This window comes from Hemitrygon akajei, chromosome 18, assembly GCF_048418815.1.
Source record: "Hemitrygon akajei chromosome 18, sHemAka1.3, whole genome shotgun sequence".
In the NCBI taxonomy this organism is placed as follows: Eukaryota; Metazoa; Chordata; class Chondrichthyes; order Myliobatiformes; family Dasyatidae; genus Hemitrygon; species Hemitrygon akajei.
This window is the reverse complement of record NC_133141.1, coordinates 76,166,138-76,181,748: the sequence shown is the minus strand read 5'-3', so window position 1 is coordinate 76,181,748 and position 15,611 is coordinate 76,166,138. Positions and strand designations below refer to the sequence as shown.

Sequence of the window (15,611 nt, the reverse complement as noted above, 5' to 3'; positions counted from 1 at the left end):
CCTTAAACTTTTCACCTTTCACCCTTAACCCATGATCTCTAGCTGTCATCTCAGTGGGAAAAGCCTGCTTGCATTTACCCTATCTATACTGCTCATAATTTTGTATACCTCTATCAAATATCCCCTCAATCTTCTACATTCCAACAATTAAAGTCCTTAACTATTAAGTCTTTCTATATAACTCGGGTCCTCCAGACCTGGTAACATCCTTGTAAGTTTTCTCTACTCTTTCCTGTAAGGTAGGTGACCAAAACTGCACACAATACTCCAAATTAGGCCTCACCAGCGTCTTATACAACTTTCACATTCAGTTTATTGTCATTTAGAAACCACAAATGCAATGCAGTTAAAAAATGAGACAACGTTCCCCCAGAATGATGTCACAAAAGCATATGACAAAACAGAGTACACCAGAAAATCCATGTAATGTTTGGCAATCCCCAATCCAGAGTCTGGAGAGGCTGCTGCGTATTAATATTGCGCTACTGTCTAATATCGCGCTAACTTCAACATAACATTCCAACTCCTGTACTCAGTCCTTTGATTTACGAAGGCCAATGTGACAAAAGCCTTCTTTACGACCCTGTCTACACTTCCAGTGAATTATGCACCTTATGCCCAGATCCCTTGTTCTACCACACTCCTCAGTGCCTCTGTGAGACTTAACCCTGGCTGGTCCTACCGAAGTGCAGCACCTCATGTTTTTGTCATGGATAACCAGTGAGCTGACTGTCGATGTAGGAGGACTTGGCCACAGAAAGGTGACTGACTACCTGTGGAAGTGGTCCAGTCAGACTTTGTCTTTTTGTGTTACCAAATCAAAACTCTGTTCCTCTTGTTGTAGCTCACCTTGGAGCAGGAGTTCCCAACCTTTTGTATGCCATGGACCAACACCATTAAGCAAGGGGTCCGTGGGCGCCAGGTTGAGAACCCTGCTTCAGGATGTCTTTGGGTGAGTAGAGGTACTTTCAACGTGATTCTAATGTGTGCCCCGATTTGTATTCCCGTGTAGCTGGGGTCTTGTTCACCCAAAACTGATCAGCGTCCCAGAACTTTGTCACAGAATGGCTGAGTTCTCCATCAGTGCAGAACGATTCCTGAAGAACCTGTACCTTTTTAAGAAGCAGAATCCTGGTCAGGTAAGAGCTTTGTGAGACTGTTACAGTAACAACAGGGTTCAGTAGTTTTTGAGGTTTCCACAAGTTAAGTCATAATACTTTATTTTGAATCTCAATCCTTTTCCCCTTCTGGAGAGTTCAAATTTATGATTTTCTGGATGTTCCAAGTTTCCATGAGAACTTTTTAAATAGTTAAAATCATTGAGGTGAGCTGAATTAACTTGAGGAGAGATGTTTAAAAGGAATGAAGCAAAGTTAAAAGTCATTTGTGGAGCTTTTAGGGATTTTAACTGTTCGAAGATTCCTCAACGAAACTTGGGGTGGGGGGGGAGGGAGGTGATGAGGCCTAGGACACGCAAAATGCTTTACTATCCAGGAAGGGAAAAGGTTAACAGATTCCAAACTCCCTGTATAGCATCAAATCCTCATGGCTAATTGCCAGCAATGAAATATATTAAAAACACAAGAAAATCTGCAGATGCTGGAAATCTAAAGCTATACACAAAATGTTGGAGGAACTCAGCAAGTCAGGCAGCACCTGAGGAAATGAGCAAATAGTCAATGTGTAGGACCGAGACCCTTCTTCAGGACTGGAGAGGAAGGGGGGAAGACGCCAGAGTAAAAAGGTGGCGAGGGGAGGAAGGAAGATGGCTATAACGTGATAGGTGAAGCCAGGTGGACGGGAAAGGTGGAGAGGGCTGGAGAGGAAGGAATCTGAGAGAGGAGTGTGGACCACAGGGGAAAGGGAAGGAGGAGGGGCACAGCGGGAGGTGATAGGCAGCTAAGAGGCGAGAGTGGGGAATAGAAAGTGGGGGAGAAAATAAATAGAAATAGAAAATCAATATTTTTCCCTTCAGGTTGAAGGCTACCCAGACAGAATATAAAGCTAAAAAACTCAAAAGTTCAAAAGAAATTTATTATCAAAGTACATGCATGTCACTGTTCAACCCTGAGATTCATTTTCTTGTGGGCATACACAGTCAATCCAGAAAACTCAGTAGAATCAGTGAATGGCCACATCCAGCAGGACGGACAAACAACCCGTGTGCAGAGGACAACAAACTGCAAATACGACAGAGAAAGATAATAATAATAATAATGAATAAGCAGTAAATATTGAGAACAGGAGATGAAAGATCCTTGAAAGTGAGTCCATAGGTTGTGGGAGCAGTTCAGTGTTGGGGCGAGTGAAGTTGTCCCTTCTGGTTCAGGAGCCAGATGGTTGAGGGGTAAGAACTGTTCCTGGACCTGGTGGTGTTGCTACTCCACCACTGGACACAGCAGACAACCCCCTCCCCAGCAGATGTGTATAATATTGCCAGATGCGGATTGTGTTTCAAGGGGTACCGTGGGTGGGGTGGGGGAGGCAGTGGAGGGAGTAATGGCTGGACAAGTGTTTGAGGCTGGAGATTGGAAGGAAAAGGGGGTGTGTGTGATCTTTGCTCGAGTACAGGCATTCCCAACCTTTTTTGTTCCTTGAACCAATACCATTAAGCAAAGGGTCCATGGTCTCCAGGTTGGTAATCCCTGCTCTAGAAGGTGCTTCCAGTAGCTTTGTCACCTCCAAAATAGTTCTGGAGCTGATAAACAGTTCCTCCCCCCCTCCACTGCCTGATAACAAGGCAATAATCTGGCAATTGGTAGAGAATGTCAGAGGAATGTCTACTAAAACAATATGTCTGCATGCAAGATATGAATTGATCAGATTGTTTTTTTCAGTTTTGTCTTCTAGTCTGTGGTGTGTTCACGCTCCTGGCTGTCATTGGGCGATACATTCCTGGCCTCCTCCTCTGCTATGTCAGCTGTAAGTGCCGCTTACATTCATTGGATTCCTTCTAAATAAACTCGTCTCTGGTCGAGTCAGAGTCATACTGTTCTCTGACACGGCCATTAATATTGTACAGTCGTACTGTTCTCTGACACGGTCATTAATATTGTACAGTCGTACTGTTCTCTGACACGGCCATTAATATTGTACAGTCGTACTGTTCTCTGACACGGTCATTAATATTGTACAGTCGTACAGTTCTCTGACACGACCATTAATATTGTACAGTCGTACTGTTCTCTGACACGGTCATTAATATTGTACAGTCGTACAGTTCTCTGACACGGCCATTAATATTGTACAGTCGTACTGTTCTCTGACACGGCCATTAATATTGTACAGTCGTACTGTTCTCTGACACGACCATTAATATTGTACAGTCGTACAGTTCTCTGACACGGCCAGTAATATTGTACAGTCATACTGTTCTCTGACACGGCCAGTAATATTGTATTGTAGAGTCGTATGGAGTGGAAACAAGCCCATTGGCCCAACTCACCCGTGCTGACAAAGTGCCTCTTCCTGAGCTGGTCCCGTTTGGCACGTATATTTCTGATCCATAAACCTGTCCAAATGTCCAGTAAAATTTCTCGTGGCATCTGCTGACAGCTCATTCCCTATACCGCTGTGTGGTCAATCTTTCCCCTCTGACCCTACCTTGGAAAGGGAACGAGACTGTCTACTGTATTGTACCCCACTTGTGTAATTCTCTGCGGGTCACTCCTCAAATCCCTCTGCTCCAGAATCAGAGTCAATGGCGTATTTTGTGAAATTTGTTAACTTTGCGACAGCAGTACAATGCAATACCTCATTGAGAAAAAAAACCTGTGAATTACAGTATACACATTAAATAGTGGAAATTTAAAAAGTAGTAAGGTAGTGTTCATGGATGCAGAGGGGAAGGAGCTGCTCCTGAATTGATGAGTGTGAGCTTTCAGATTTCTGTACTTCCTTCCTGATGGTAGCAATGAGGAAAGGGCATGTCCTGGGTGATGTGGGTCCTTAGTGGTAGATGCCGCCTTTTTGAGGCAACGCCTTTTGACTGTGCCCCAATGAAATATAGCCGCTGCCTTGCCCCCTTTGTAAAGCCGTGCTGACTGTCCCTAATTAGGCCAAGGTTTTCCAAATGCTCATAAATCTTATCTGAAAAATTACCTGTCACTTTGCATACCGCTGACTGCAGGATCATCCCTATTTCTCCACAATATTAACTACTTGCCAGTCCCCGGGGGCCTCGCCTACAGCTAGGGAAGGTGCAAAGATATTAGTCAATGCCCAGCAATCTCATCTCTTGCGTCTGTCAATAACCTGGGGTATTTCCCATCAGGCCTTGGAGAATGATCCACTGTAATGTTCGTCAACAAACCCAACACTACCTCCTTCATCTCAAAATGCCTCAGCATATTGGTGCACCACACAGACCTCACTGTCCTCCATGTCCCTCTTGGTGATTACTCAATGAGCACATGTTCCCTCTTATGGCCTTGAGTGGCTCTACCCTCTTCTCTTGACGTATGTGTGGACTGGTGGTGTTCTCCTTCATTAGACCTGATGAGTACATTTCTCGGCCTCCCCTGACTTTCCACATTCCCTTTTTTGAGTTCTTTTCTTGCTACTTTGTAATCTTCAGGGGCTTTGTTTGATTCTAGCTTCCTAAACCTTGTGTGCATTTTCTGTTACCACCTCCCTCGACATCCAGGGTCCTCTGACCTTGCCATCCTCATCCTAGAAACATAGAAATCTACAGCACATTACAGACCCTTCAGACCATGCAACCTGCCTAGAATTACCCTACTGTCTAGCCCTCTATTTTTCTAAGCTCCGTCTACCTATCTAAGAGTCTCTTAAAAGACCCTATAGTATCCGCCCCTTCTGACTGGAACATGCCTGTTCTGTGCTCTGCGCAGTTGATCTTTAAACACATGTCGGCTGTGGACAAAAGCAGAAGTTCCCAATTAACGTTCCTTAGTTCCTGCCTACTCCTCTCAAATTGACCCTGCACCAATGGTGCACCCACATGGTGCTTATCCTTACCTATAGCTATCTTAAAAGTTGCTGTGATTCCCTAGCTGTTCTACTGCAGTGTCAGTCACCTGGCCAGGTTCATTGCTCAACACCAGGTCTAGCATGGCCTCTTCTCATGTTGGACTATCTACAGATTGATACTGGAGGCCCTCCTGAATGGACCTAACAGATTCTGTCCCATCTGCAACTCCTCTGAAGTTCAAAGTAAAATTTATGGTCAGAGTACATTCAAGACTCCACGTATAACCCTGCGATCCTTGTGCCTGCGGGCATACTGAGCAAAATCTATCAAATAGTAGTAGCTGTAAACAGGATCAATGAAAGAGCAAGTAGACCATAGAAGAGAACAAACTGCAAATGCAAATATAAATAACAAGAACACGAGATAAAAGAGACCTTAAAATGAGATCATTGATTGTAGGAACATTTCAATAGGTGAGTGTAGTTAACCCCTTTTGTTCAAGAGCCTGATGGTTGAGGGGTAGCAACTGTTCTTGAACCCGGTGGTGCGAGTCGTGAGACTCCTGTACCTCCTCCCTGATGGCAGCAGTGAGAAAAGTGGTGGGGATCTTGGCTGATGGGGGCTGCTTTCCTACGACAGTGTTTCATGTGGATGTGTTCAGTTGGGAGGGCTTTACCCATGACGTGCTGGGCCGAATCCAGTACCTGTTGTTCCAGTAAGGAGGTCCTGATCGACAATAGGGATATTGGAGTAACTCAAACTCTGATTTTACCCCTTTTTCCTCAATCTGCCTGCGCATCTCTGCTCCTCCATTCTCCTGTGGCTACCGGGGAGTCCGTAGCAGGATCCCGTCAGAGTGACTGCACCCTTCCTGTTTTTGACTTCTACCCATACAGACTCAGCGGATGAGCCCTCCTCCCACTGATGGGCAGCTGTGATATTGTTCCTGGTTAACAGCGCAACCCCACCCACAAACCTTTCACTTTTACCACCTTCTCCCATTTTTTTTTAAAAACATTGAAACTCTAGAACATCCATTCCTGTCCTTCCCTCAACTAAGTCTCTGCTCAACATCGAAGTTCCACGGCCCAGGTTCATTGCCCTTACCCCTAATACACACTTCAACCCATCCATCCCATTGTGTTTAATACCTTACCCCTGCTTGTGCGTTCTGGTCATGATTTCTACCTCTCTCCGCCTTCACTTTCTGACCTAGTGTTCTGGTTATCCCTCTCCCTACTTGCCAAACTACAGAACCTCCTGGCCAGGATATTGGTTCCCCTCTAGTTAAGTTGCAACCTGTCCCTCTTGCACAGGTCCCCCCTCCCCCTCCCCCTGAAGAGGTTTCAGTGATCCAAGATCCCAGTGATCTCACTCCAGTTCTGTATTTCGAATCCCGCCTGGATTAGCACGCGGCACTGGCAGTGATCAGCAATTGCTACCTTTGAGGTCCTGCTTTTCCCCTCTCCCAGTGTTCTCTACGTGGACACCCTTCTCTCTCTGCCTATGTCACTGGTGCCAATGTGCACCATGACCTCTGATTACTCACGGTCCCCCATGAGAATGTGCTGCAGCTGCTCTGACACAACCATACTGGTACCTCGCTTGCAACCATAGTATCTTTGCCCCTAACCATAAGACATAGGACAGAATTAGGCCATTCAGCCCATTGTGTCCACTCTGCTGATCCCAGATCCCATTCAACCCCGTACACCTGCCCTCTCACCGTATCCCTCGATGCCACGACCAATCAAGAATCTTGTCATCTTCCACTTCACATATATGTCCACACTTGGCCTCCACTGCAGTCTTTGGCAGAGCATTCCACAGATCCACCACTCTTAAGATTAAAAAAAAAATTTCCTCCTCACTTCTATTCTAAAAGGTTGCCACTCAATTTTGAGACTGTGCCCTTTAATTCTGGACACCCCCACCGTAGGAAATATCCTCTCCACATCCACCTTATCCAGTCCTTTCAACATTCGGTAGGTTTCAATGAGATCCCCACGCATTCTTCTAAATTCCAGTGAGTACCGGCCCAAAGCTTCTTTTTAATATACAGCATTTCTGTTTTCGCACATTTGTAATAATCTATTCAGTACACGTAATCGATTTACTTGTCTATTTATTATGATGGTTTTTTTTTCTCTCTTTGCTGTATAATGTATTGCATTGAACTGCTGCTGCTAAGTTAACAAATTTCACGTCACATGCCGGTGATAATAAACCTGATTCTGGTTCTGAAGCAGCCAGATGCTCTTCGTTAATTAACCTTCATTCCCAGATCATCCTTGTGAACCTCCTCTGGGCTCTCCCCAATGACAGCGCGTCCTTTCTGAGATGAGGTGCCCAAAACTGTTGAGAAAACTCCAAGTGTGGCCTGACTGGTGTCTTATAAAGCCTTATTTCCTTGTTTTTATATTCTATTCCTCTTGGAAATAAATGCCAACATTGCAATTTCCGTCTTTACCACAGACTCAGCCTGTAAATTAACCTGCTGGGAGTCTTGCACGAGGGCTCCTAAGTCCCTCTGCACCTCTGATGTTTGAATTTTCTCCCCATTTAGATAACAGAATGCACTATTGCTCATTTCACCAAAATGCATTGTCATATATTTCCCAACACTGTATTCCATCTGCCACATTTTTGTCCATTCTTCCAATTTGTCTAAGTCCTGTTGCAATTACATTGCTTCCTCAGGACTACTTACCCCTCCACCTATCTTTGCATCATCCGCAAACTTTGTCACAAAGCCAACAGTTCCACTATCTAAATCATTGACAAACAATGTGAAAAGTAACAGTCCCAATACTGACCCCTTAGGAGCACCACTAGACACAGGCAGCCCACTAGAAAAGGCCCCCTTTCTTCCCACTCGTTGCCTCCTGCCTGTCAGCCATTCCTCTATCCATGCCAGTATCTTTCCTGTAGCGCCATAGGATTTTATCTTGTTAAGCAGCCTCCTGTGAGACACCTTATCAGATGCCTTCTGAAAATCCAAGTAAATGACATCCACTGTCTCTCCTTTGTCCACCCTGCTTGTTACTTCTGGAAAGAACTCTAACAGATTTGTCAGACAAGGTTTCCCTTGACAGACACCATGCTGACTTTGACTTATTTTATCATTAGTCTCCAAGTACCTCAAAACCTCATCCTTAATCATCGACTCCAACACTTTACCAACCACTGAGGTTAGGCTAACTGGCCTCTTATCTCCTCTCTTTGGTCTCCCTCCTCCCTTCTTAAAAAGTTGAGTGACATTTACAATTTTGCAGTCCTTCGGGACCATGGCAGAATCAAGTGATTTCTTGAAAGATCATGACCAATGCACCCGTTATCTCATCAACAACCTCTCCCTGGTCTCTGGGATGTAGTCCATCTGGTCCAGGTGACCTTCAGACCTTTCAATCTGCCTAGAACTTTTCCCTTTGTAATAGCAATGGCATTCACTGCTGTTCCCTGACACTCAGGGACGTCTGGCATACAGCTAGCGTCTTCCACAGTCAAGACTGAAACAAAGTCCTTTTCATTTGCCATTTCTTTGAACCCCGTTACTACCTCACCAGCATCATTTTCCAGTGGTCCAATATTATCTCTTACCTCCCTTTTATTCTTTATTTAACCGAAGAAAGGATCAAGTCTCCTATCACTATTACTCCACTGAGCATCAATCAGCCACAGTGCCAGCTGCTATAGGTACGCCCCACCAAAGCAGTCTCTAAAATTGTTGTGGAGAACGGCCATGGGGAGATTCTCCATTGTCTGTCTCTACCCCTTACCTCTCCTGGTGGTCAGCCAGCTCTCTGTATCTCAGGTGTGACCAGCTGGGCATCTGAGGCACGCAGCATCCTGGACAATCCCAAATGCATCCATATCCATCTCCAGCTCCTTCATACAGTGCTACTGGCACTGCTCTCCAACCCAAACCCCGACCCTGATTTTCCACCTCCTGCCAGTGCTTCCCCAGATATTCCCATTGGAAGAGTTGAGACCCTGCGTCGGTCAGGGCCAACTCTCCATCACAGCTGTCTACATGAAACACAAGCCAGGACAGCACGATGTGGAGAGCAAGCTGTTGCCCACGTAGCAACCTCCCCCCTCTGCATGCAGCTGATGAATTAAAAGCAACGGCAAAGACCGATACAGTTTGGCACCAGTAGGAGTTGTCAGTCAGCGTTGAAATCAGCTCCGTATTTTTCTCTTGGGGTTTACTCCCAAAGTCTTCCCCATGAGTGGGTATAGCCGCAAAGCAAGCGGAGGTTTGAGATCAGAGTTTTCCTTCTCCTAGATGAGCTGCCAACCACGGCTGATGAGCCCCGTCTGCCTGAAGTGACTGGCTGTAAGGCACCAGTAACTCCCCTTTTCCCCTTCTGGGCTTAGCAGCTGAGTCAAGCGTGAAGGTCAGGAGCTGGACTTGGTTCTCAGAGAGTTTTCAAGATGCACGCCATTGGGAGTATTCGATAAGTAGTGGGATCCACCCGGGCTATTCTTCTGGTAGGGTGGAGTAAGGCGCTACCTCCCTGCGGATCACCCTTGGGTGAGGTGTAGCACCTGCTTAGCCTCTCTCCCCCTATCCTGGTCACGTGAAGCCACGGGAGCAGGTGGTGCATGGTCATACGAGCAGCGGGTGCAGATCACAAGACCTGGTTATACGACCACTGACACCAGGCGGACAATCTCTGAAGAGTATTGATAATGGTTGGGGCCACCCATCTTGTAAAGACACTGCCCAGAAGAAGGTGATGGCAGACCACTTCTGTACGAAAATTTGCCAAGAGCAATCATGGTTATGTGGCGACCCAATTACTAGCACACTCGAACCGGCTGACAATTAGCCAGAGTGCAGGCACAAAGGAAGAAAGCCTCTCGAGGTATCGGGTGGGGGGGACAGGCTTTAAAGCAAGACTGTGAATTTGAAATAAACTTATTCTTTGGCTGCAGTTTATTGACTCCGTGTCGTTATTTCAGCGCTGCGTGTAGCACACCGCTACAATTGGTGACCCCGACGTGATACCTCGAGAGGCACGTACTGAAACCCCTTGAGGCTATCTTTCTTTGTGCCTGCACTCTGGCTAATTATGCACTGCCAGCCGGCCAAGGTGCAGCGACACACCAAGGCCCCGCCGCAGCAGTTCCACCCCACCCACCGGCGTTTCGACCACATTCATGTGGATATCGTGGGCCCCCTGCCAGTGTCGCGCGGGGCGCGGCACCTCCTCACTATCGTGGACCGGTTCACAAGATGGCCAGAGGCGGTCCTTCTCACCGACACTACCTCTGAATCTTGCGCCTGGGCACTGATCGCCACCTGGGTGTCCCGCTTTGGTGTACCGGCCCACATTACCTCCGACAGAGGTGCCCAGTTCACCTCCAGCCTGTGGTCAGCGATGGCCAGCCTGTTGGGGACTCAGCTGCACCACACCACTGCCTACCACACACAGTCGAACGGACTGGTGGAGCGTTTCCACCGTCACCTGAAGTCGGCTCTCATGGCACGCCTGCGAGGAGCTAACTGGGTGGACAAGCTTCCCTGGGTCCGACTCGGCATCCGCACGGCGCCCAAAGATGATCTGCACGCTTCGTCGGCCGAGTTGGTGTACGGCGCACCCCTGGTCGTTCCCGGGGAGTTCATACCAGCCCCAAGGGGACGAGAGGAAGAACCCGCAGCAGTCTTGGGCAGACTATGCGAGAGGCTCGGTGCCCTGGCCCCCATAACCACTTCGCAGCATGGGCAGCACCCGACCTGCGTACCCAAAGACCTGCAGAACCGTAAGTTTGTGTTTGTACGACGGGGCGGGCATCGGCCACCGCTGCAACGGCCCTACGAGGGGCCATTTACGGTGATCAGAAACGACGGGTCCACGTTCGTGCTGGACGTTGGGGGGAGAGAGGAGGTTTTCACAGTGGACCGACTCAAACCGGCCCATGTGGACCTGGCGCAACTGGTTGAGTTTCCGGCACCGCGGCGCAGAGGCCGACCTCCCAAACAGGGTCCGGCCCAGACAGTGGACATTGGGGGGTGTACCGCCGGTTCTGGGGGGGGGGGGGGGGGTTATGTGGCGACCCAATTACTAGCACACTCGAACCGGCTGACAATTAGCCAGAGTGCAGGGACAAAGGAAGATAGCCTCAAGGGGTTTCAGTACGTGCCTCTCGAGGTATCCGGTGGGGGAGACAGGCTTTAAAGCAAGACTGTGAATTTGAAATAAACTTATTCTTTGGCTGCAGTTTATCGACTCCGTGTCGTTATTTCAGCGCTGCGTGTAGCACACCGCTACAGTTAAAGACCGTGATCGCCCACGTCAAACGGCACAGCACATAATGATGATGTCATAGGACATGACACTTAATGATGATGGCACATAATGATGATGAAGTACCCTAAATGAGGTAGGGAGAGGAATGCAAAGGAAACCCTCACCTGTACCCCTCTGCTCAGCCTCGTCTCACCGAGGTTTCCTGAGCCAAAGCCACAGCAAAAAAAAAACAATTGGACCAGCAAGCTTAGAACTGGAGAACAACTTTATGAAAGTTGCTGGAAAGTGGGCTTAGAGTGCGGGCCATTCCCGACTACCACAAAGTGCTCGGCCAAAAGACCTTTTCAGTTGTTTCCTGTGACGTTGGGGGGACTACATCATTCTGTGTATTGTTATGGAGTGACCGTGTAGTTGTACAGTCAGACATTAACGTTTTCCATCGGGTTGTGAGCCTTGCTGCTTTGGGCGGCCCCTGACGCTCTCTCCTCTCTTTCCTTGCCCGCAGTGCTGAGCATGCTGCTCTGGCCTTTGGTTGTCTACCACCAGCTGTCGTTAAAGGTTTACGCCAGAATCGAACCCTTGCTCAAGCGCCTGGATTTCAGCGTGAAGGGATACATGGTGTCGAGGCAGCGTGAACGTCAGTGTGAGTAGCCAAGCAGCTGGCTGGTAATTCCTAACCTAACGCTTCACCCGTGGCACTCGGTCCCATGGGTCAACATCGGTAAAATTGATGTAATCTTCAGAACGTGGAACATAGAAGCAGAATTGAGTCTGTCCACCATTTCGTCAGGACTGATCCGTTTTCCCTCTTAGCCCCAGTCTCCTGCCTTCTCTCCGTATTCCTTCATGCCCTGACCAATCAAGAATCTTATCAATCTCCACCCTAAATATACCCAGTGACTTGGCCTTCACAGCCGTCTCTGGCAAAGAATTCCACAGATTCACCATTCTCTGGCTAAAGAAACTCCTCATCATTTCTGTTCTAAATAGACGCCCCTCTATCCTCTGGTCCTAGACTCCACCACCACAGGAAGCATCCTCTCCACATCCATTCTATCTGTGTCCTCTGGTCCTAGACTCCCCCACTATAGGAAACATCCTCTCCATATCCACTCTATCTGTCCTCTGGTCCTAGACTCCCCCACTATAGGAAACATCCTCTCCACATCCACTCTATCTGTGTCCTCTGGTCCTAGACTCCCCCACTATAGGAAACATCCTCTCCACATCCACTCTATCTGTGTCCACTGGTCCTAGACTCCCCCACTATAGGAAACATCCTCTCCACATCCACTCTGTCTGTGTCCTCTGGTCCTGGACTCCCCCACTATAGGAAACATCCTCTCCACATCCATTCTATCAAGGCCTTTCACCATTCGATAGATTTCAATGAGGTCACCCCTCATTCTTCTGAATTCCAGTGAGTATAGGCCCACAGCCATTAAACATTCCTCATATGTTAGCCCTTTAAAATCAAACAGTTTAGCATTTCATATTAACCATATTAGGGTTTATTCTGGCAAATTCCGTGAGTGGGTTAAAAACCAGGTTTACCTCTGTATACTAATACGGGAATATTTTGACTTCGCGTTGGGTCTGTGTTGTCTTTACAGTAGCTCAGGCCAAATACTGGGTGGTCAATGTAAATTGTCCCATGATTAGGCTGGGATCAAATCGGGGGGGGGGGGGGGGGGGTTGCTGAGTGGCTTGGCTCGAAGGGCCTATTCCTCGCTGTGCCTCAATAAATAAATAAATCAATGTGAAACCATTTTGAATCCAAAATACCAGAGATGGTTCTTGGGAACTACGCAGTGTGTGTGAGAGCAGAGCAGAGCTTTATTGCTCAAGACCGTGAGATTGTGGTGCGACTCCAGTCTGTGCAAGACAGATATTTACAATGCATGGGGTACAGAAATCCACAAGTGACTTTGATAATCCATAACACTCCAAGGCCGTTGGCAAGCCGAGGTGTGGCATTATTCCGCTGTACAACAGCCCTCGGGGAAGAAGCTGTCTCTCACTCTCACTGTCTTGGCTGAGATGTTTCTGCATCTCCGACCAGATGGCAGGAGATTGAACTGACAGTGTCCGGACGGGTTGGGTCTTTAATGATGTTACGAGTGCACCGTAGGCATTGAGGGTTTAGATTGTTGAGTCCCAGTGATGTGCTGAGCCGTTAGGGTGCTTTGTGGCTGTGCACCTCGATGCCACTTTCCTGTACAGACTCTCTTCACTTTCTAAAAAGTTCAGTGTTTTGATCATGTTCAGAAGCTGACTTGTCAGTCTCCTTGGGCAGAGAATTTCAAACACTCTACTTCTGGGTGATGAAACTGCTGCTGATTTCTGCCCCGCGTGCTCCACTGGCACCAGCCCGTCCCTTCTTTAGACACCCACACACACAGAAGCATCACCCTGTCAAATTCCGAAAGAAATTTGTATATTCCAATGAAATCACCTGAACTCAGTGGAGGCAAGAAAGGGAATGCTGGCTCCTCGAGCCTCAGACAGTCTGCAGGAGGAACACTCAGCTTCTGTGAAAGGAGAAATGGTTAACGCTTCACGCCTGGTATCTTCATCACGACTGAGAAGGAAACAGCTTTACAAAGTAGAGACCGGGGGTTCCCAACCCTCTTTATGCCATTGACCTTTGCCCAAAGGATGGCTGCCATTGGGAGCTGAACGTCCAAGGATATACAGTGTATCGGAAAGTTAGGTTAGTGGGCAGAGGGGGTGATGCGACTCTGTATATAAGAAGTAATATTAAATCATTGGAAATAGATAACATAGGATTGGAAGGTGTAGACTCTCTCTGGGTTGAGTTAAGAAATGGTAAGGGGTAACAGACCCTCATGGCAGTTGTATGCCGGAATGTGGATTGCTAATTACAGCAGGAGATAGAAAAGACGTGTCAGAAAGGCAATGTCGTGATAATTGTTGGGGATTTTAACATGAAAGTGGATTGGGAAAACCAGGCCAGTACTGGACCTCAAGAGAGAGAATTTGTAGAATGTCTAAGGGATGGCTTTTTAGAACAGCTTGTTGTTGAGCCCACTAGGGGATCGGCTGTGCTGGATTGGGTCTTGTGCAATGATCCGGAGTGATAAAAGAGCTTAAGGTTAAGGAACCCTTAGGGACCAGTGATCACAAAATGATCGAACAACACACACAAAATGCTGGTGGAACACAGCAGGCCAGGCAGCATCTATAGGGAGAAGCGCTGTCGACGTTTCGGGCCGAGACCCTTCGTCAGGACAAAATGATCAAGTTCACTTTGAAATTTGAGAGGGAAAAAATAAAATCCAATGTGTCAGAATTTCAGTGGAATAAAGGAAATTGCAATGGCATGAGAGGGGAACTGGCTGAAGTTGACTGGAAAGGGACATTTGCAGGAAAGACAGCAGAGCAGCAGTGGCTGGAGTTTCTGCAAAAATTGAGGGAAGTGCAAGACAGATATATTCCAAATAAGAAGAAATTTTCAAAGGGAAGAAGGATACTGGCTGACAAGTGGAGTCAGAGCCAAAGTAAAAGCAAAAGAGAGGACATACAAGGAAGCCAGAGCTAGTGGGAAGATAGAAGATTGGGGAGCTTTTAAAAATTTGCAGAAGGAAACTAAGAAGGTCATTCGGAAGGAAAAGATGAATTATGAGAGGAAGCTGGCAACTAATATCAAAGAAGATGCTAAAAGCTTTAAGTATATAAAGGGCAAAAGAGAGGGGCCAATACAAAATGACACTGGAGATATTGTAATGAGAGATGCAGAGATGGCAGAGGAACTGAATGCATATTTTGCATCAGTCTTCACAGTGGAAGATGTCAGTAGTATACCGGACGTTGAAGAGTATCAGGGAAGTGAAGTTTGTGCAGTGAAAATTACGACTCAGAAGGTGCTCAGGAAACAGAATGGTCTGAGGGTGGATAAATCTCCTGGACCTGATGGAATGCACCCTTGGGTTCTGAAGGAAGTAGCTGGAGAGATTGCGGAGGCATTAACAATGATCTTTCAAGAATCGATAATAGATTCTGGCACTGTACTGGATGACTGGAAAATTGCAAATGTTACTCCTCTATTTAAGAAGGGTGGGAGGCAGCAGAAAGGAAACTATAGACCTGTTAGCCTGATGTCAGTGGTTGGGAAGTTGTTGGAATCGTTTGTTAGGGATGAGATTACGGAGTACCTGGAGGCACGTGACAAGGTAGGCCAAAGCCAGCATGGTTTCCTGAAAGGAAAATCCTGCCTGACAAACCAATTCTTTGAGGAAATTACAAGCAGTGTTGACAAAGGAGATGCAGTAGACATGGTGTACTTGGATTTTCAGAAGCCCTTTGACAAGGTGCCGCGCATGAGGCTGCTTAACAAGATAAGAGCCCATGGAATTACAGGGAAGTTATTAGTGTGGATGGAGCATTGTCTGGTTAGGTGA

General features: G+C 47.2%; 1 protein-coding gene across 1 annotated transcript in view; it reads left to right on the top strand.

The window, feature by feature from the left end:
• retreg3 (reticulophagy regulator family member 3) overlaps positions 1-15,611 on the top strand; it is a 48,197-nt gene that overhangs the window by 25,271 nt on the left and 7,315 nt on the right. Inside the window, exons 4-6 of the mRNA XM_073071831.1 lie at positions 1,013-1,139; positions 2,838-2,922; positions 11,696-11,833. Of these exons, the coding sequence (XP_072927932.1) occupies positions 1,013-1,139; positions 2,838-2,922; positions 11,696-11,833 (350 nt within the window). The remainder of the gene's footprint in view (positions 1-1,012; positions 1,140-2,837; positions 2,923-11,695; positions 11,834-15,611) is intronic.